Raw genomic sequence first — 22748 nt, 5'->3', positions numbered from 1 at the left:
CACTAAAGTAATGATCTCACTAACCATTTTCTTTATGAGTTTAATGCTGGGATGTATTGCTAATTTCATCAATTCACCCATCCATCGAGCCAGCTGTCCTGTCACAGGACCAATGCAGAGAAACAGGCAGCCAGTCATACTTACACTCACACCTATGGCCACCTTAGAACCACCATTTATCGTAAACCTACTACTACACCTGTTTAGTTAAATCATTATCTCCAGTACATATATACTCATGTTTCTCTCGGGCACCTGCCAGCTCATGCTTACTATTTAAGAACTAAAGGCCCGGCTATTTTATTGTGCTTATCTAGGCCAGCGGTCCCCAACCCCATGTGCAATTTATGGTTTTTATCGTTAACTCGGTTTCCCTGGGTCTTTTCTCATGTTGTAGTTGTGTCTTATTTTGAAAGAAATATTTACATGTTACCATAGTGACCAGAGAGCATTAAGGGGCAGAGAGGAAGATGTTACTTTCAATGTTGTTGGCGCATTTCAAGAGGACGCTGAAATGCGCCAACACAACTACACAGTGATTTCGAGTTTATTATTATATTTACAAAATACCAGAGTTTTTGTGTGGGTCATATCATTTTATTTTGTTGTATTTATCCGCGACACTTAAATATTGTCTGACATTGAACCGTGGTGCAAAAAAGGTTGGGGACCGCTGGTTTAGGGGATTTCTTATGTAAGTTTTTAGTAATGTACTTAGTCGACTTTAGCTTGTTCTCCCTGGGTATGAACCTGCTAATGGACTTGCTAATGGACTATCCCTGCTACTATTAATAATATTAATACTAACACAACATGATGTTCTTTTTGAAAATTATGCACCCAGTAGGACTACAAGATAGGGCATGATTTAAGGGGGTGATTAACACTTCACTACTATGTAACAGTGCAGCGTTCATAGTTTCTCGGTTGAGAAACACTTCATACTTCTGACATCTCATTTAGAGACAGTGGTTACGTCCATCTTTTAAATGCAGTCTATGTTTCCAGCAAAAGAAAGTCTGAAATTGAACTTGGCTGGATCGGATAGAATACTGAGTTAGTGAAGTCTTCCTTTGAAAATTCACAGTCTCAAGCCACCCCTCATTTCTTTATATTTTGCTTCCAAGGAGGCAGACTTTCTTGTAACTTTTTTTAAAGTGGTCTTCAGCAATAGTACTGACACAGGAACTGAAAATGCATCTGACCATGGTCCATCTAGCCTCATCAGAAATGGTCTCAGGGGCAGGGTGACTGTCAAGAAGCTTTTCTTACGGAAAGAAAAATTGAGAGAAAATGCTGATTAATGCCAAATTTCACAAGGACCGAGCTTAAAATCAGCAACAACAGGTCTTACAGGGTGATGAATCCAAATTTGTATGTATGTATGTGTGTACAGCAATCTGTAAAACAAAGAAGAGCTTTGGGATGTGCCTCAAGAAGCCTGGAGAATTGAAGACTACTTAAAGAAATTACAAGAAAGCTCGCCTAAGAGGGTTCAGGCTGTGTTCAGCAATAAAGATGATGATACCAACTATTGACTTTCAAGCTCATTAGAATTTTTCTGTTTTGCCTTACATACTGTATATATGCACCCATTTCCCATTTTCTAACAAAAAATAAAGAAGCAAGGATGGCTCATGGCTTTTGCACAGCACTGTATTCCATATAATAACAGCTATACAGCTAAAGGTTGTGTGAAGCACTTTTGCTTTGTTGGTTTGCATACGGCTTTTATCAGTCACTACATAATTATCTTTGCCAATTAGTCCAACGTTCAAAAACCTAATGAGCATCGGGCGATAAGCATTGTTTTCATTTAAGTGTTTGCTGGAATTTTGGCAGCTTTGTAGAGAATTTAACGTGAAGAGAAACTGCAGATATGACGGGAACTGAGACAAAGCCAAAAACTTCATGATCGAAGCAGATAAACACCACGTAACAAAGGGTTGGTGGGAGGTGGATGCTATGCTTTTCTCACTGCAGGGAATTCAATTTGTTGATTTGCATGACAACTTATGCAAATCACGTCAGTCACAATTTTACAATTACAATACCCACGGCAGAGTAAGGCTCATAAGTGCAAAGCATGCACAGTTTGTCTGGGTTTAACATTGTGAAATGAGACAGGCAGACAGGGAAGCTAACTTGTCATAGCTTTTTTTTTTTTCCACTGTTGATATAATTTCACTTTGTTCCAGTTATTTTGGACTGATCAATCTACAACAAGGATATTCATAAATAAATAAAAACTAATTATAATGAATATGTCTCCACAGTGATTGTTTTTTTAATAAATGAAATGAAATGAAGACTGTCTCTGAAAAGTTTATTTTGTGCTTATTTGGATGGAACAGTATGTTCATTTGGATATTTTTGAAAGTCATTCAAACTTGCACAACTCTAACTTCTAACTAGATTATTTCTAATTCGATCAATTTAATCACTCAAATTAAACAATCATGACATTGTAGTTCTTGCACACTGTCTGCATTTAACATGTAAAAGATTCTTAAAAAATTCAAAATGCTGCCATGTCTTTAGTAAAGACATGGCACGATACCACTTTTTTATGTCTGATACCGATACCGATATCATAAATTTGGATATCTGCCGATACCGATATGAATCCGATATAGTGTGTTTTTTAATCAATAAAACTTTTTTTAATATCTTGCTGCATTTTGTATAAGTTTATACTCAAGTTTAAATAAATAACAACACTAAAGCTATTCTGTTATACCTGTATGTAAAAAAAAAAAAATACACTGCACCCAAAATATTTCATAGTTCAGTAATACCAATCTAATAAACTTAAACCTGCTCCATCCTTCCTATTCTGGTATTTTAAAGAGTATTTAGCAGAAATATTAAGCAACCTAACTAATAGGGTTGCAAACTCCCAGCAAAAAAAAAAATTGGGAACTACCCCCACCCCCACCTCATGATGCTTAATCGATGTAATCAAATTTAATTTGATGCAGGGAGGAAAATGCACAGAAATAAATTATTTTTCAATAATAATTAAATAGATTCAACATCTTTCTTCAACAAAATTGCAGACTGCACAGATGGTACCTTCCCAAAGGAAAAAGTACTATAGCTTACTAGGGTCTATTAGACTTAACAGTTACTATATACAGTAATGGACTTGTATATATATTTTACATCAGATTAAAACTTTGGGTGTAAGAGTCAGATAATTATTTATTAAAAGCTTGACATTTTAAATGAGAATAAGAAAGAAAAGTATGTCTTTGTGCCCCCTTTTCCCTGTTCATGCCCTATCGGCCCCCCTGGCTAAACTTTGCTAGATCCGCCCCTGCACAGTTACCAGCTGTCAGCTATGTAGAAAACGATCCTGGTGTAGAAAGTAATATTAAATAAATTCTAACAACAGCTTATCAAGCTTAATAGTGCTGCTGTTGTTCAGCCGCTGGTTTCCTCTTTCTGGTGAGAAGTGGGCCAAAAACAAAGAAGAGAGACGGACTCGCGACAGAAAAGCCGATCAGCTGATCATTGATCAGTTTCACGTTTGAAGTAGGAGCAGGAGAGGGAGGGGGAGAGAGGCAGTCACTCCATATATTGGTTGTTAAGCTTAACGCGGGAATGCTTTACAAACATTCAGAGATGAACTTACACACTTGCTTTACTTCTCTCTGGGAAAACTTCCTCGGAGATGAAATGCTGGTTTGGTAGCGAAGCTCCACACTGCTGCAACGTGCTACGGTTATGAGCCGAGTTAAGCCATGTAGCAAGTTTTGTGAGGTGCTTTTTTTTATATTTAATGGATCGCATTACATTTTTTATTTCTCGCCGATATCCGATCCAGGAATTTGGGTCAGTATCGGACCGATACTGATACGTAATATCGAATCGGTCCATCTCTTTACACCAGTGTGGCATCTGTACAAAACAGCTTTGGAGGAATGATGGGGAAGGCAGTAAACAGAGTGCACAACATTTTGATAGCTGCTACACTAAACACTAAGCAAAATATAAAGAAATGAAGGGTGACTCAACACTTTTGCACAGTACTGTATGTCAAAATACAGCACTGTGCAAAAGTGTTGAGTCACCCTTCATTTCTTTATATTTTGCTCTAGAGGAACCATTAAGTGAATACACATGACAGACCACTTAGCAGAGAACCAATTTTAAATTGTGTCGTTAGGCAGCTTGTTACCAGCAACCTGTCACAAAAACACATCATTTACATCAAGATGCCAAATAGCCCAGACCTCAGCATTTTTGAGGCAGTGTGGGATCATTTTGACAGAGAACAGAACAAAACAAAGGCAACATCTAAAGACGAGCTTTGAATGTCCTTCCAGAAGTCTAGAGAAGTATTCCTGAAGACTACGTAAAGAAATGACAAGAAAGCTTGCCTAAGAGAGTTCAGTCAGTGTTGAAGACACTGTTAAACGTGTCCAAACCAGATTCCAATATCAAGCTTGTTAGAATTACAGAACCCCTGTTATCGTCTTATATACTATACTACCATGTATGTTTGCCAATAAACTTGTTTCCCATTTTGTTAACAAAATATAAAGAACAGTGGGGTCACTGAAGACTTTGACTCTGCCACTAGTGTACGTCACACAAAGGTCACTAACAAGGCCATGTTCCTTTAAGGCAAAGGCTCTGTCGATGGCGACTCCGGACCCTGTGATTCATTTGCTGTTACTGCTAAGAAAGAATTGTGTATGAACAGAGCTGCTGCATGAAACTCAAAAGTCAAAGTGTCAGTCAACGATCCAGGATTCAACTCAACCTTTTAGAACTGCCTATTCTGTTATCTAAATGACAGCATGCACTGTATTCATGGGCAACTGATGAGAAGCTGAAACTAAAATCTGAGGCAGACTGACATTCTGGAGTCACCATCGACAGAGCCTTTGCCTTAAAGGAACAGAGCTGCTGTATGAAACTCAAAAGAAGCAATCCAGAAACCGAGGACATTCGCCTTCAAAGTAAAACTTGTGCTTCATCCCTGCAACTTTTACTTTGAAGGCTAACCGTCTCCTTTTCTGATTTATGTTGCACTTTTCAGAGTTTCACTACTGCTTGGTGAGTAATTTGCAACTGTTTACAGACAAGTCTGTATTTTCCATGAAAACTATTGGCAACTATGTTCCTTTAAGGCAAAGGCTCTGTCGATGGCGACTCCGGAATGTCAGTCTGCCTCAGATTTTAGTTTCAGCCTCTCATCAGTTGCCCATGAATACAGTGCATGCTGTCATTTAGATAAAAGAATAGGCAGTTCTAAAAGGTTGAGTTGAATCCTGGATCGTTGACTGACACTTTGACTTTTGAGTTTCATGCAGCAGCTCTGTTCATACACAATTCTTTCTTAGCAGTAACAGCAAAAGAATCACGGGGTTGAAAAAAACTGTAAAACGTCAGGTTATGGGAGAGTTAGTCCTCCTACAGTCGGTCTGTTTGTCTCCTTGCAGTAGTGGTTGTTTACTGCAGCATTAGCTAACAAGGAATGAGGCACATTGGATGTCAGTGGCAAAACTTGGGGGCGCAGATCAAGCAATCAGGAAATATTTCTTTCTCATCTCTGGGGCTCCGCCACATGGTGAAACACATGGAGAGCTTCATTATTGGTCTATACCTACAAATGATCTTGTGCACATAGGATAATGAAGCTACAAGTTGGTAGGCAGTATACATTTCACTTCTCTTATATTTAAGAATTAATCATTTAACACATCATTTACTGTAGGTGTATACCAATTAAGCTGTTAGGTTACTGCAAAGTAGTTGAAAGTATTTTGCAAAACCTATTTTATCAAAAGAGTTCACACAGTCAGAGAGCTCACTGAGTTATTAAGCATATAACATCAAAGTCTATAAAAGAGTCTGCAGCTTTTCATAGATGATTACTTCACAAAGTTTTTTAATAATCGTCTTAACTTGAAGCACAGCATAAGGTTACAACCTGCTGTGCTATTTCAGCACTGATTGGAGAAAAAGCTGTAGACTTGCAGCTGATGGCTCACTTTTGTTCAAATCCAGTTGGCAATGAATTTTTCCATTTCGACATGGGGTAAACTATAAAAGGGGGGGAGGTTCTGCTGAAATTGGGTTAAATTAAAAAAACAAACACTGATCACCACATTGTCTCAAGGTCAAGTCTTTAAACTTTGATATATACTTACAAATGAAGCATCTCATGTGAAGCTACTGGATCCTCTTAGGACTCAGTTACAGACCTTTAGACTAGACAATGACCACCAGTTGCTAGGGAAAGCTGTGTGTTCCCTGACAAACTGCTGATTGGCTACTGGAGGTTTATGGCTGTCATCATGTGCAATCCTTCAAAGCTCATTGAGATTGCGTTGGTCACTAGTGGATTGCTGCATAGTTTTGTAGTTCGCATGGAAGATGTATGCAAACATATTAGTCTCTAAGGTGGAATGAAACAAGAAAGAAGCAATCCAGAAACCGAGGACATTCGCCTTCAAAGTAAAACTTGTGCTTCATCCCTGCAACTTTTACTTTGAAGGCTAACCGTCTCCTTTTCTGATTTATGTTGCACTTTTCAGAGTTTCACTACTGCTTGGTGAGTAATTTGGAACTGTTTACAGACAAGTCCGTATTTTCCATGAAAACTATTGGCAACTATGGCAGCCTGGAAGCCACCAAAGCAAGGAGGTTTTCAGTGCAGCACCATATACCATTTCACAGCCAATTTCCACATGAGTTGACATTTGGACTAATGCTCTAATCTGTCCATTCTGTGATTACTGTGTTTGCAGAAAAATGTGTCAGACTCATCTGAAACCAAATACTACTACTACTAATGATAAATAACACGGCTTTTTATGAATGCTATAGACTACACTACAGAAGAAAGAAAACAGCAGAAAAACAGCCAGCAAACGCAATATGGTAGCACAGAACTACATGCCCTAAAACAAAGGAACTACATTCCCTTTAGCTGTAATCTACAGGACTATGAAGCACAGATGTTGCCCTTGTGCACCACTTGTTTGGAAGCTTAGGCAAATCTGTGGTGTATTTTTACAGCCATGTTGATTTAGCAGGTTTTTTGTTTGTTTGTTTTTTCCTCGATATGGCTGTAGTCACGTATTTCTTCCTTGATTTCACCCTTTCTCTTTGTTTTTGCCTGTTCATCCCTTGGAGACACACAGCATAACAGTCTAATTAGCTATACAAACACCTTGTGAAATGTGATAATGGATAACGCAGTCATATTGCGTGCACATCCACACACACACACACACACACACACACACACACGTTCACAATGACCATGCTGTGTCAAAAGGATTTTCCTGCCTTGTAATTAGACCCCTCTTGCATTTGACCAGTTACTGTCATGCTTATTTAGTTGTCAAAAGGTTAAAGGTTAACTCTGCATTTTCTGCTCTAAGAATACTATTAGTGACTACTATTAGTGACTACATAGCAAGGAGCAAGGATGTCAATTTGGGTTTACATACACTACAATCTATCCATTCACTTAATCCATCCATCTTATTCTGCTTATCCAATTCATGGTTACATACAGCCTGAAGCTTATCCTAGATGGCATAGGGCGAGAGGTAAACCGTGGACAGGTTCCCAGTCTGTTGAAGGGCTAAAATATAAAGATGCTAATAGAACAGATTAATAAAGTCTTCATTCCAAAAAAGACAATTAAGATGCACATGATAAGGGCATCAATATTTAGATCTACAGGCATAAAACAACTAAAGGGAAGGTCGTTGACAATATCCAAGAAATAAGATGACTGGCATATATGACTGGCGATAATTTCATTTTCACAAAACAAACAAACAAAGAAACAAACAAAAATGACAGGTGACAGACAAATGAAACCAAGAAGAACATCGAGGAAAGGAAGAGGTCATGACAGAAAGCACATCATGGCATGGAATTGTATTTATGCCAGTAGAAATGGCTCACCAATGTTCATTGATGATGTAACCATGTAGCAACGCTGTAGTGACCTTAAACATTGCCTAGCAGGTAAATAAATGGAAGCTACATTAACAGGTTTAGTAGACGACCTCGATCAAGCGTGCTTTTAACGTACCAAAGATAAAATTAAAAGCAGAAAGAATCAGCAGCAAACATTAACTGAAGGTAGCGGCACTGAATGCCTCGCAAAGGGACAGGAATGACTTCAGGTAGTCACAGACTGCAAAGAATTTGCATTTAATTCTTAAAAACAATCCTGGGATTTAAAATTTGGTTAGTTTGTCCAATTATTTTGAGCCTATATAAAAAAAAGGTACTGTCAAAATCCACTCTGCTTATTCTCCTTCAAATAGAGCTAAGTCTTATAATCACATCTTGATTGGTTCATTTCACATCCATTGCGACCCTGTACAAAAGCAAAATTATGCCAATCACTCAACAGCCCAGAGGGCGTCTTCAGCGTGAGTGATTTATCAACAATTAATGCTTTTGATTTGACCGTGACATGGCTGTATACCCATATATGATTGCTGAACATCTGAACCCAAAAGACAGGGGGCTAAAAACCTGCTAAATTTGTCCACACTGTCCTGGAAAGAATTAGAAACTTGGCTGCAGAGATCTGCTTTTATTGTGCTACAAACGCATTAGTGAGGTGAGCCACTGATGTTGGCTGACAAGGACTCTCTCTAACAGTAGGCGCTCCAATTCTTTCCAAAGATGTTGGATGGGTTTGAGGTCAAGAATCTGTTCACCGCAGTCATGAAGCGGGAAAGAAAATAAAATAAAACATTTATTCATGAATGGGGATTTGTTCACAGGAATACTGTGATGTTGTACAGGAAAGGTCCTTACCTAAGACCTTTCCAGTTAGAGCACACTGTTGTATAAAATATCATTTCCTAGTAGGAAGATTTCTCTTAAGTGAAACCTACCAATTAAAGCTTTAGACCTTTATACCCCACTCCTGTTTTATTCTGGGACTCAAATAGGTCTGATGAATGCCCATTGATGGTATGCCAACTCTATTTCTGTTATGTATATGGGGAAAGTAATTGTTCCCTCTGAGCTTTGTACTGGAGGAGGGGATCTCTTCACGAAAGAGCAACAGAAGTTTAAAAAAAAGGGCAGCAAAAGCAGCACCACATGTGGATGAGAATGAACCATGCTTGCTGTTGCGAGCTAATTCATAAAATAAAATAAAAAAGGTTGGGGTTTTATTTTCTCTTCAAAATGTGAACTTTTCCTAGCAACCCTTAATGCTGCTTCGGCATCAATACATCAACACAAAAATGACATTCGTGTGGATGGGAAGTCACTTGGTTAAAAATCTCTTCCAAACGCAAATTGAACATGAACCCAATTTCAGGACTTGAAGTGAAATGTGAGTTGTGCTTCAACTTTAACTGATGGGAGAGAAAAAAAAACCTACCACTAAATTGCAGAGAGAGGATGAGATGAGCATACAAGTGAAAAGCCTCGTGTTTGCTAAACATCTGTAAAGATCCAAATGGCCGCATTTGAATGCGATTTCGAGCGGTTCTGGAAAGTGCAGCACTGACACATTTTTGTTTTCATATACATCTCCTCATCAAGCCTCACTCCTACTGCTACTACACTTGGCCTGATCTGCGTATTACACATTAAAAATCTTGATGCTTGTGAGGCTAACTCACCAACGCATGATTTGATCTTGTTTGCACCAGGCATTATACAACCTGGTTATTTAGGCATAATGAAACATTCACAAAGCGTAAGATGAGTGTTTGGGCAACAGCGATTACTGCTGCCAATGGCAGCAACAGTAACAACATAAGGATAGTCATTTTTAGTGCAGTGTATTAAAATGTGCCTCTATCAGTACATTATTAGAGCCATAGATAATACATATACATAAACCCAATACTTATTAGTATAAACATAAAGCCCTGTGGACAGAATCCTCATGGCAAATACTCTAATCTGACCCACTGGACGGCTTTGGAAGTTAAGGAGGGCATAAATTTTGGACTTAATTGTATTTTAATAAATTTTGCAGCCTCTCCTACTGATAAAGATCTCCACAATGGCCATTCATAATACAACAAATAATTAAGTAATGATTAAATTACTGAAGAGTTTCTACTTTTTTATGATCTACTATAGATTTTTTTTCATACAATTGGTCTACGTTTAAAAACAACAACAACAAAGCTGCATATTTTTTGTGAATTCACAGAAACTTTTTATAGTCCTGTAATTTCACACATTTCTTGCAATTTAAGTCATGCTGATACATTTCTTTTATTTACTACAGCAGCATTTTATAGAAAACTAAGAAATACTATTGAAATTGCCCTTCTTTCCCATATATTTAGGGATTCAATGTGTAGTTAAACTTCTTTATGCTCACAGAAAGGGAAGTTTCACTGGTTTGGCCCACTTAGGATCAAAATGGACTGTATGTGGCACACCATTTGAAACAAATTCAACATCCCTGCAGCTGAGTACGACTAAAATGTGCAATAACCTTTTCATAGTTTGTTTTCATTTGCATTTCTTTAATCTGTCTTTTTTTTCTCCCCCTCCTGGATCATTGACTTCGTCACGGCGTGTCGTAATTTCTATATATCCACTGACATATATGTACACAAGGAGAGGCTCACACCACTGCTGGCACAAGCCAGTAAATAACAGCATATCTCATGGCTACCACTTAGCTTTGCCACTCTCGTAGGAGCGAGAACTGCACAACACTGCATTCGTTTTATTTGATCACTAATTGTTTTTGGCCCGAGGATTATTGCAAAGCGATTTGTGCGGACCCGGAGAAAACACGGCGGACGTGTGAACGTCACCTTGTTCCATTTGTCAGCCTTGATTTGTGTGCTGTAAGTGTAATTGACTTATGTCTCTACAAAGGGGGAACGAATGAGCAAAGAATTCATTTGTGTTTTTTTTACTTCTCCTGTGTCGGAGCGGATTTGTTGTTCATTTTAGAATTCTATATTAAGGCTTCTAGTTATTGAGACTGTTATTTGCAAAGGAGAGTGTGTCAGCTAGAAATATTACATTATTATTTACATTTGTGATTCATGTTTTAAACACTTCTCTTTTCTGACATTTATTTAAAATGGACACATTTTACTTTTTTTCCCTCATATTCTGTCATATGCTGTTACAGTGGTGGGTGCTTATATTAAAGATCACCAAAGTTTGTCAGCATGAGGTTTTAACTCTAGCTGTGATTAATAAAGCTCCACTCACCTGCTTTTCAGCCAATCAGAAGAAAGATGCCTTAAATGGGAGATGAGCCTAAATGGCTTGTTTCTCACAGAGGATGAACTGAAGGGCATCAAAGAATCATCAGAGTAAATCATGCAAAGTTATATTAGTAGAGTTCAAGAATTAAAATGATGTTCTGGGAAGTCCACTTTTTGGGGGTATACCTTTCGTTAATGTAAATATCTGTTAAGCCAAGCCCATGGCAATGACCCAGTGGATTTAGAGATGTAGCGATGGTCAAGATGACCTGCTAACATTCAAGCTGAGCATCAGAATGAGGAAGAAAGGGGATTTACGTGATTTTGAGTACAGCATGGTAGTTATTGCCAGACAGGCAATTTCACAAACTGCTGATCTGTTGGGATTTCCTCACACAACTATCTCTGTCATTTCCAGACAACGGTCATTTCTCTGGGTGAAAATGCCTTGTAGATTCAAGAGGTCAGAGGAGAAAGGCTAGAAGGCAACAGTGAGTTAAGTAACCACTTGTCATAAAGAAGGTATGAAGAACATACTGTGAATGCACAGAAAGTGGAATCTTGAAGAAGATGGGCTAGAGCAGCTGAAGACCACGCTGGGAAACTGAGGCTAAAATTCACATGGGGTCACAAAAATGACCCAACAGATTGCAGAAACATTGCCCGGTCTGATTAGACTTGATTTCTGCTACCACATTCAGATCTTAGGTTCAGAATTTGGCACAAACAACATTAAAGTGTGGCTCCATCCTGCTTTAGTCGCTCTGGTATGGGCGATATTTTGGCATGCTTTGGGCCCCTCAATACCAAGTATCTTTTAGCCGACCATTGTACTGTTGCTGACCTTTCTGTCCCTTTATGATCACAGTGAACCCATCTTCTGGTGGTAGCTTTCAGTATTATAACTTACCATGTCACAAAGATTAGATCAAACTGGTTTCTTGAACATGAAAATGAGTTCAATGTACTCAAAGGCCTCCACAGTTGACAGATTGCAATCCACCAGGTCATGAAGTAGAAGGAAAGATTTGTTTCAGGAATTTGCAGCAACTGCGTGATGCTGTCATGTCAGTATGGACCAGTGTGGACTCTAAATGGTTCTAGCACTTCACTGAAGCTCTGTCATGACGAATTAAAGCAATTCTGAAGGTAAAGAGGGGTCTAGCCTACTAAATGGTAATGGACTGGTTCTTATGTATTGCTTTTCTATTCCATCAGAGAACTCAAAGCACTTCATACAACATGCCTCATTCACACCCATTCTAGCTAACATTCATGCTCCTAGAAACACACTGGAGAGCAACTTGGGTTTCAATATCTTGCCCAAAGATACTTTGGCACTCAGACTGGAGCAGGATTGAACCACCCACCTTCAGATTAGTAGATGCCCTGCTCTGCCTCTTGAGTAACAACCGAGTTAATACCGAGTACCAGCAAGGTGTACATAACAAAGCAGCTGGTGAATACAGGTCCCCTGTAATATCCTGTAGATCGGGGTCAACCGGCTCTGTAGCCTTGAAGTTAAGTATGGTGCTGTGAAGATGCAGATAATAACATGAGGATGTAATACACTGTTAAAAAGTGCATAATGTTTAGATAAAACAGTCAAAAGCACTCGCTGACCTGTAGATGCTTTAGTGCTAGTAAACACATGGGTCCAAGTTTATATAAAAGTCTTAATAACACACTGTAATAGGTAGTAATCAGTAATCATTTCCCTCATCCTTTATTCCAGCTCTGGTCGTTACTTGAGATATTGTGTGCAGATGAAGTCGTGCGTCTACCACCTTTTTTGTTTTCAGTCCAAAAAGCATTACATGACTCTTTAAACTCTTTAAACAGTTTACTTGTCTCCATTATTGCATTACTTCTTTTCCTCACCCCCCCCCCCCCCCCCCCCCCCCCCCCCCCCCTGCTTGGAAAAAAAACGGTTTTCACATTTTATCTTTTTTTCACAACCAACACCCCCCCTCCCCACACACATACACTTCTATTTATTTGTTCCTGTTTTCTCTGGAGCACTTCATCTGTTCAAATCTCCTCAAGTCTCTGCTAATATTTTCTCCTCCCACTCCTATCTCAGTCCTCCTCTCACCTTCTCTTCCACTGCTTTTCCTTCTTATCAGCCTCTATCTCTCTCTCTCTCTCTCTCTCTCTCTCTCTCTCTAACACACACTGTTGCTCTCTCTTTCTCTGGAGACACCAGCTTGTTAATGACTTCACTGCAGTTTGTCTTTTAGCTGGAACTGACTGTGGTTGATTATCTCGCCATCAGCATTTAGCATCAGGCACTTCCGAGAGGATCCCTCACCCCTTATCGTTTCGCCGCGAAACGCAAACACCTTGTGATGTCACCCACGTATGAATATTAATGATCAGCTGCGCGACACAGCCCCATTCTTTCTTCACGATGGAGACGGGAAGAACTAGTCTGAGTCAAAAAAAAAGAGAAAAAAAAGACATCAGCCCTGTTTGAAATATTGATGTGTTTTGGGGAAGCTGTGTGTGAGATTTCCAAATTGCTGATGCTGCTGATGCACTCTTACCTTTGCGGCTAAGCTGCAATTAACAGGCTAAACGGGCAGAAAACTTAGTGGTTAATAGAAATGAAAAAAAAAAAGTGTCAGCTCCTGCAAATCCACTATGATTACTGTTAATACACGTTAAATGCCAAGAATTTGAACTGAAAGCGAGAGAGCTGAAGGCAGCTCTATCAAGGCCAGATCATGGCCTTGGGCAAAGTGACGGGGTACATTACAGCTCGCCCAACAAGTAGGGAAAGAAGGCTGATAGAGATGCAGCCTAATTGCATGTGAAACTTTGCCTGTTAAGCGGGGGAATCAAATTGTGTGTGTGTGTGTGGGGGGGGGGGGGGGGGGGGGGCATTTTAACCTCCACCAGGCAACAAGGTCAGCTTTTTATAAATTGTAAGTAGAGCTAGTGATGAGTCACACACAGGCGTGCTCAGTGGGCACAGCTTTGAATCCAGCAACTATATCAACTTCTTTTTTTTTAAGATATATTCTTTTGCCTTAAAAATATACAGAGCAGATTTAACTAGAGCCATTCATTGCTTCTGCATATATGTGTGTGTGTGTGTGAGTGTGAGTGAGTGTGTTTTGCAGTGGTAGGGCACTAGTTCAAAGCACTGCTTTTTAGTGTGATAGGCAGTCAGTGGAGAGTTAGAGCTTACAGAGCACAGGAGAGCATCAGCCCTTGGCCTTGACCACTGACAAGATATAGCTGCACAGGGTCTCGTATAGAAAGAATACGCACACACATACACACACACACGCTTGCACAAACCCGTGTAGAAATACACACCTATTTCTTTTCTCTGCACTTCAACTCCCTCCCTCCCATGTCTCTCTCTTACCACCCATCATTTATTGGCTAATGTCTCCCCTCTACTCAGCCATCAAAATCTTGCTGCTGTATCTATTTTTTCCTTCTTTTTTTTATCTTCCCTCTTCCCTCCTTCTGGGAGAAAATAAGCTGCATCAGCATTGTGGTTACATTCCACCCTGCAAACACACACACACATACATATACACACACACACACATACACACGCATTCACAAAGTGCATAGGATTAAAGGATGAATGACCTGATTTAGTCCCTGTCGGTTTACAGCTGTGAATATGCATTAATTTTTCTTTTAGAGGACACACACACACATGCGCGCTCAAAAAAATTCGAATGAGTAAAAACAGCATGCGCGTGTGCTCGCACGTCTCCCGAATTGTGACTCCTGTATTAGCCGTGGAGTTTCTACCTCATCCTCAGCCCATCTCATGGCTGTTGAGGTGTCTGCATCCGCCCCTCTCGCCTTCCATGCCAGCCTGCGTTCTGCCCGTCTACCTCAGCGGGCCTTTCTTTCATCGCAGCGTCTCCACTCCTCCTCAATACAGCCATCTTTCTTACACATTTACCCTGTCTACCATCCTCCATCTGTCCGTCTCTCCTGCTCTCGCTCCCGTGGGTAGTGGTGGGATAATTGGAAGCAGAGGTTCTTCATTGAGATGATGCTGAGGCCAGTCAGGTGGAAAGCCCTCTTAATAGACCTCTGCTCTTTTCCATGCCTACACACACACACATGCACACACACACACACACACACACACATATGCACGCACACACGAGAGCTTATGTAAACACTTACACACACAGCATATATTCTTCTGTTTGGATGCAGCCATGCACGCACACGCCTATTATTCTCCACGGGAGGACCTAATTTCTGATATTACTCAGCATTCTATATAATAGAAGCAGCCAATGATTTCCCATAACAGCGTCATTTTTCTTAACTTTTGTGTGTGTCTCTCTCTCCTCCCGTGTCCCTCACTCTCCTTCGTCCTCCCTCCGTCACTTTACCACTCACTTGAGATACCTGTGCTGCAAATCCATTCTTTTATATCGCTCGGTTGCAATCATATCTCGCATCTTTTCCTTGATAACAGGCAATCCCCCAGCTGTTTCCCCCCCGCCCACAATAGCAGCTGCATTCCTCAGATTGCCACAGCCCATATCACACTGCAAAATTTAATCTACCTCTGCTTGTGAAGTCAGCTTCTTTGTGCTTCTCAACTGTATCCATTTTCTTTTCCCTTAGCTTGGAAATATGATTCAGGGACATTTCTGGCTTATGCAAGAGGCCAGTTTGCTCCCCTCTCTAGCTGCTCCATGATACCCTCTGTCAAACCCCCTTTTCACAGCAGCGCCCTGCCTGCTGAACCAAGATGGCTGCCTTCCAAGTCAATTTGCGGTCAGCGAAGGAGCCATTTGCATGAACATGTGTCCCATCATTTAGCTGATATCCCCCTATGTGTGTCGCACAGAGAGGAGTAAAATCACACATTTAATAAAGTCCTCTCCACCTTTTTTTTGGTCCAACACATCCCTCCGGTTCTGGTGTTTTGCAATTTTCCCACTTAAGGATTAGTTGAAACACAGAGGCCTCTCTTAATGTTAAGAGATAAAAGTGAGAGAATGTAATAGATTGTAAAGAGTGGGATACACAGGCAGTGAGTTAGGGGGAGAGAGAGAGAGGATGTTTTAAATTGAAGGGAAACTTCAAAGATGAGCTAAAAGTTAGGTGGGCAACATATTCTGTTATTAGAATCTGTAAATCAGGGATGTAAAACGTATAAACACACACACACACACACACACACAGTCATTACTGTATGCAGATTAATCAGTCTGTGGTAACTGGCCACAAATGAACAATGGACACAATGGACACCTGGATTTTTAATTTTTAATTAGCATGCATATGTGGGCATCTCTGTTGTGTGGATGGTAAACACTGATTGAATAGCGCAACCTGCAAAAGTGCTGCTGTAAGCAGGCCATAATAAGACAAGGCTCACTTATCTAAACTATTTTCACTTAGGTGCACTACAGTCAAACGATGATTGATACTTTGCATCTAGATGAAAGGGGAACCTGTGTGTGCTCAGTTTGAGATGTCCGCTCAAACAGACCTCGGAGTGGGAGATTCTAAAAGCATTTCTGTTCACTTCATTTGTGAGATTTACAAAAAGCTCAACTTTCCGTCCCTCAATGTCGAGTATACTGTCAAGCAGTAGGCGCATGGCAGACTTGCGAGTGAGAACAGAAGGTGCAAAAGCCGAGCCAGAAAGTCCAGCAGCAGATTGGAGTGCATAGTTGTGAGTTAAATAAAATAAATCAATTTAAAAAAAAACAGCAGCGAGGATTGTTTCACAGATCTACAAGAATTACCATCTACAGCAACTCACATGCCGGGCCTTTCAGAGCAGCTTGTATGGGCACAGATGGAGAGGGAAATGGTGTAAAAGAGTCATAGAGTTGAAGAATAAGAAAGGTTAAATGTCCAAAAGAAGTTGGAACAGAAGTACATAAGTTTTGATAGATTTGTTTTTTTTCACATGGTTCAGTCTTCACCTTACATGGTATGATGGCGAAAAAATGTCATTTACATTGACATTTTCCTATCTGACACTATTACATTTGTATATTTTGAATGCAAACTGTGGCCTTTTAATTTGTGTTGGTAACAAACAAACAAAATCCCCCTGGAAGTAGTTTTTGATAAACCAAAAAAGAAAAAAAAGAAAGTATAAAATACAGTTTTATCTTATTTCCACCAGGGGGCACTGAACCATACACACGTTGTGCAAGCACATCAGGAAGCAAATATCGGCCAGTGAAACTATTTAGTTTAAAAAAAAAATGGGGGGGAACAGCAACAACAATAACAAAAATAGATTTGGAGTTGGGGAAGTCTGGATTATAACTAAATAAATTACTGAGGTCAATAGGTATATATTTTATTATTTGTATATAATGGCTACCTAGCTTGTATCTTATGATACAGAAAGCAGTAAATGCGATGTGTGCATCCTCAGAGTTTTGGGTTTTCTGGCTACAAGGTTATGTTTTTTTTTTTCGTTATTTCGCTAATTGGCTACAGCTAGTAACTGAAGTGAACTTTTGCTATATTCTCTGTCAAGATGATCCCACACTGCTTCAGTAATGTTCAGGTCGGGGTTGAGTTTCTCTCCAGGTATGCTTTTACTGCACAGATAGCGTGTTCGTCTTTTTAGATTATATTGCATTGTAAATCGAATTCTGATTATAGTTATCTGCTTTCATAATGTCATCAGTTTTAATAAGATCCCCCAAACCAGCAAAAGATGAAAAGAAAAACAGAGTTTTTTCATATTTCATATGCATATCCTGTTCATTTGCTGTACATGTTTTTTTGTCTTCTGTCTTCACTTGTCCAGTTTCCTCAAATGTCCCTACCACAAGTTTTTGGCCCATGTCAAGGAGATCAAATTATGTCTTTTTTTCTAATAGCCAGTAACAAAATTAAGATACAATTTCAAGTTAGTTTTTGGTTCCTACTAGTGGTGGTGATGTAATGTTGTGGGAGATATTTTGTCTTAGCACATTCTGGATCTATTAGTCATTAGGTTTAAACAGAAGTTCAAAGTTTGTCAGCCCTTTGGGTCCCCCAAATGGCATGGGGCTTCAAGCAGTTGACTGCCTTGCCTGGTGTCATGCAATGAATGATTTAAGCGACTTTCAATGGTTATTGGTGCCAGATGGGCTAATCTGACTATTTCAGAGAGTGGTGATCTATTTTCCTGCATATGGTTTACAGAGAAACGTCTAAAAAAGAGAAAATACTCAGTAGGCAGTATTCCTCAGGGGGAAAATGTCTCATTGATACCAGATGACAGAAGAGAATGACCAGACTAATATGAGCTGATAATAAGACAATAGTAACTCAAATAAGCACTCGTTGCAACCAAGGTATGCAGAAGAGTATCTCCAGATGCACAGCGAATCCAGCCTTGAAAGAAATGGGCTATAGCAGCAAAAAAAACACACTGGGTGCCAAAAAAGAACAGGGACAGTTCATACAGGCTGGTCAAAACTGGACAAGAGAAGACTGGCAAAATGTTGCCTTGTCTGTTTCTGCTGAGACATTCAGATGGTAGGATCAGAAAACAACTGAAACATGGATACATGCTGTCTTCTGTCAGCAGTTCATACTCTTGATTTTCTCTTCATTTTAACTGAGTGGCTTTTATTGTTGGATCATTCCTGTCTTATATCACCAATTCAGGCTAGTGTTGTTGTTTTCTTGTAGGGATTTAGGGATATTTTATTCACAGATCTCTTAGTACCAACTGAGCATTGGTATTGATTTAAATGCAACAGCCTTCCTGTGTTGTTGCTGACTGTGTCCATTCCTTTATGACAACAGTGTAGCCACCTTTGATGAATGCTTCTAGCAGGATAACGTGTCATGTCAGGATCGTATATCATATCACCTCAAACTGGTCGCTTGAATATGACAATGAGTTCACGTAATTCAAATGGCCTCCAGAGTCACCAGATCTCAGTAAATCTTTGGAATTTGGCAGAAAAGGAGATTTGAGTCATGGATCTGTGGTCACCAAATATGCAGCAATAGCGTGATGCTATCATGTCAATATGGACCAAAATCTTTCCAGAATCTTGCTCAATCTCTACCATGAAGAAATAAGGCAGTTCTGAAGCCAAAAGGGGGTCCAGCCCAGCACAAGCGAGATGTTCCTTAACACTCAAAAGCTCATCTTTTTTAGCACTTCACTTTATCAATGCTAGAGAACGTTTGGTCAGGTAGTTTTTGAGAGTTTGTTTGTAAAGGCACCGTTCTGTATCAGTTCAGAGATAGGAAAACACCTGAATTATTTTAGAATTGGCCCACTTGGAAATAGAATTTGGTTGTTATTACAGAAAACTCTCCGTTCCAGTCTAAATGTAGGCTTATTGAAATAATCTTAAATATGCTTGTGCGTTGTACCCCATGTTACATAAGCAGATCCACCAACAGAGCTGACAATGTTATGCCAATACCCTTTCTTTTTTTTCTGGTTGACTATGTAAGAACTCTTCCTAAATGTGCACTCGTGTGCCTTGCCGATGTTTTGCTACTGCCTTCGGTGTGCTGTCATGGTCCGGGGGTGTGTGTGCGTCATGTGCACCTGGGCCACTTGGCCACAACATCAAATATCATGAATGCATAAGTAATATGTGTTGTGGTATGCATTATGCGATCTCATCTATTCTTGGAGAGAGAATATTGTTTGGTATTATGCACATTATTCACGGCGTATGACACGGACAAATCCGAGGCAACCACCAATCTGCAAAAGAGGTTTCAGAGTTCTAGTGTGTATAAATCTGGATCACAATAATTAACAAATCATTTATTGATTGTCGTGTTATTTGGCGTTTTATCAGACATATTCTGTGTTTTTATACTCGCAGCAGTGAGCATATGTTTATTTCTTATTTATTAAATTGGGAATCCTGCAAAGGAGGAGGACAATTTCCAAGGTTAAGAGGGCTAAAGATATTTTTTTATATTTACAAGTAAAATTCATTAAATATTCACATTAAAATGAAAACATTAAAAAATAAATAGAGAGTTATTTAGAAGCAGGTTTGCTTCACCAAGCTGGTGGGGAAAGCGCCTTTACCAGACACATGGCCATGTAAATATCACATCTGCAAACTACTGGCTTTGTTATTAGAAATGATTGTTGAATCAGTTTGACAGTATGTTTGCTATCTGTTTGTTTATTCACACACTGGCTGCTGTGTTTCTAATTTACTGTGAATACATGATTGCACTTACTGTGTCTTTGCTGATGGAAAGAAATTAGTTAACTGTCTTGTTGAGGTCTTGGCATTTTAATAATTTGCTGATGATTCAGAGCCTCGTTATACAAAAGTGATCCTTGAATGTCTGAGGTAACAGCTGGCTTAATAGAAGCTGGTGTGATGGAAGTGGGCTTCATACCTGACCTTGCAACCAACTGTGCTATTGATTGGATCTTAATTTTTTTTCTTTTTTTTGTCTCACCGTTAATGTCCTTCTGTCCACTTGTTCTTAGGTTAACTGGCTTCCAGCTGCCTCCACCAATTGTGAGTACGGGCTCCAGGCTCACACTGTGGCTGCTTTCTGACTATGCGGTCAGCGGGCAGGGATTCAAAGCTGCATATGAAGGTAACTCAACTTCCATCTTGATAGAATACCCGCTATCATAGCTTGCTTTAATGTCTTTCAGTGCATAGTTTCATTTAAACTGAATCTAAAAAAAAATCTTCAGTTCTAAAAGTCACTTTTAAAATGTATTTTGTGAGTGATTAATGCAAATAATTTAGAAAATGATGCTATTTTTCAAACACTGTTGATATTGCTGCTATTGAGACAAATTTCTTGATTATCGTAACAAAAGGGCTGAAAATGGGTGAGTCATTGCAGTACAAAATAACCAATGGGTACTCAACTAATTCAATCATCTGGTAGTGTAATTTAAAGCCATTCTATCTGACTAGTATGGGTTATCATTTCTCCATTCTCATGCTAGGGCTAGCACTTTTATCATGGTGACATACAGTGTTTTATGATCCATGGCGAGGTGATATTAATGATAGCACGCTTCACTTCCATGTAGGAGTAGCAGTGAGCCTAGGGAGAAGAAAATACAAGTGAGTGACTAATTAGGCTAATTACCTGACATGGGTTTGTCAGTCTTTTTGAGATATTGTGAATGCAGGGATGTGGCTCATTGGAGCAACATCAGTAGACTCAGAAAGCCCAAGACCACACTGTGTAACTATGTAAAGCCAAATAAAAGAGTCTGTTTGTTAATTCCACTGGGAGGCAATTGGGACATTGCATCGTTCTTTCTCACTAGTGGGTACAAGACTGTCAGTCGTGTGTAGCTTCTGACCTTGGATGATTTAACTGTCTCTTGCTGCAAATAAGTTTGCAAAACTACAATGGCAACTAAAGTAATGCCAAGACTGCAGATGCTTTGTGTTTCGTAGTTTGAACAGTTTCACTGCAAGACCAACTACTTTTGCTTTGTACTGTAAGCAATCATTTACCCCTATGTACAAACTGTACTGTTGATAACACACGTCAATAAAGCTGCGTGAATCCACTTGTTAAGTGTTGACACTGGCATTAAACTTGCCCCAGTGCTTGGTCCCCTGTTATTTCAGTAGTTTTGAGTGCAAAAATGATTGTAGAAATTGTTATTCTATTGATCTACAGTCTGTCATTAGCACATCTCAAAGCTAAGCGTTCAGAAACCTGCACTGTACAATACATTTCCTTTTTTGACTGTGTTCTGGACACCAAATTTTAGATTCTGTGAAAAAGATGAATCACCGGACTAATAAGAATTTGTTACTTGAAGAACAACCAAAAAATGTAACAATTCCAAATGACCATTTTTTAGGGGGGAAACAGCTTAAACTTGATAAATGTTACCAGTGTAAATTAACCTTCAACCTTGTAAATCCTCTGTTTTTTGCTCATGACTCGATACTACATTTGATAATAGGGGGAAAAAAAGTTACATTGATCACTACTAAGTTGAAGTAAATTTGCCCCCTTTTAACCTTCAACCTCAGTGTTTGTGTTTTGGGGATCTGAAGGGAAAAAAATTAATCCACATCTCGGGGTGGCTGTGGTACAACAGAGGCTAGCCGATAGCAAACCTGTGGAGCACCAGGGGAAATGAGTGCAATAATTACCTGTCTCCCAGCTCACATGACATTGGCAAGACCAATTGCACTGACCCTGTATAGGGAAAAAGAGAGGGGCCCTGTTGAGTTGACATGTGGTGCTGCCCTGCAGGTTAGAGTGAATGTTAATTGGAGAGTAAAAAATACAGGAGATAAAGCATAGCAGTGCTTTATTGTAACTGAATGGACAGGAGACCACCCACAGTTGGCCTGTATTACACAGTATATGCACATCAGAATTTTAGCATCTCTTACCCCTTATTTCTTAGATGTGAAGCCACCACCCTTTTTCTTCCTCCTTTCATGGAGTTGTGTTAATCTGTTCTGCTCTTCCTTTAAAACATTTTACCATTTGGCACACATGGAATGTCTCCTGGTACTGTACAAAGGCTAGAGGTAATGAATCTCCATTCTTAGATCGATTTTATTTAGTTACTTATTAAAATGAACAATGATAAGAATC

At 39.5% G+C, this 22748-nt stretch overlaps 1 protein-coding gene across 1 annotated transcript in view; it reads left to right on the top strand.

Annotated features, from left to right (window-relative positions):
* Nucleotides 1-22748, top strand: part of csmd2 (CUB and Sushi multiple domains 2) — a 265124-nt gene that overhangs the window by 27294 nt on the left and 215082 nt on the right. The window contains exon 3 of the mRNA XM_085147768.1: nucleotides 20641-20753. Coding sequence (XP_085003894.1) covers nucleotides 20641-20753 — 113 coding nt within the window. The remainder of the gene's footprint in view (nucleotides 1-20640; nucleotides 20754-22748) is intronic.

Source organism: Neolamprologus multifasciatus, chromosome 22 (genome assembly GCF_963576455.1).
Source record: "Neolamprologus multifasciatus chromosome 22, fNeoMul1.2, whole genome shotgun sequence".
Classification (NCBI taxonomy): domain Eukaryota; kingdom Metazoa; phylum Chordata; class Actinopteri; order Cichliformes; family Cichlidae; genus Neolamprologus; species Neolamprologus multifasciatus.
This window is presented reverse-complemented; position numbering and strand designations above follow the sequence as displayed.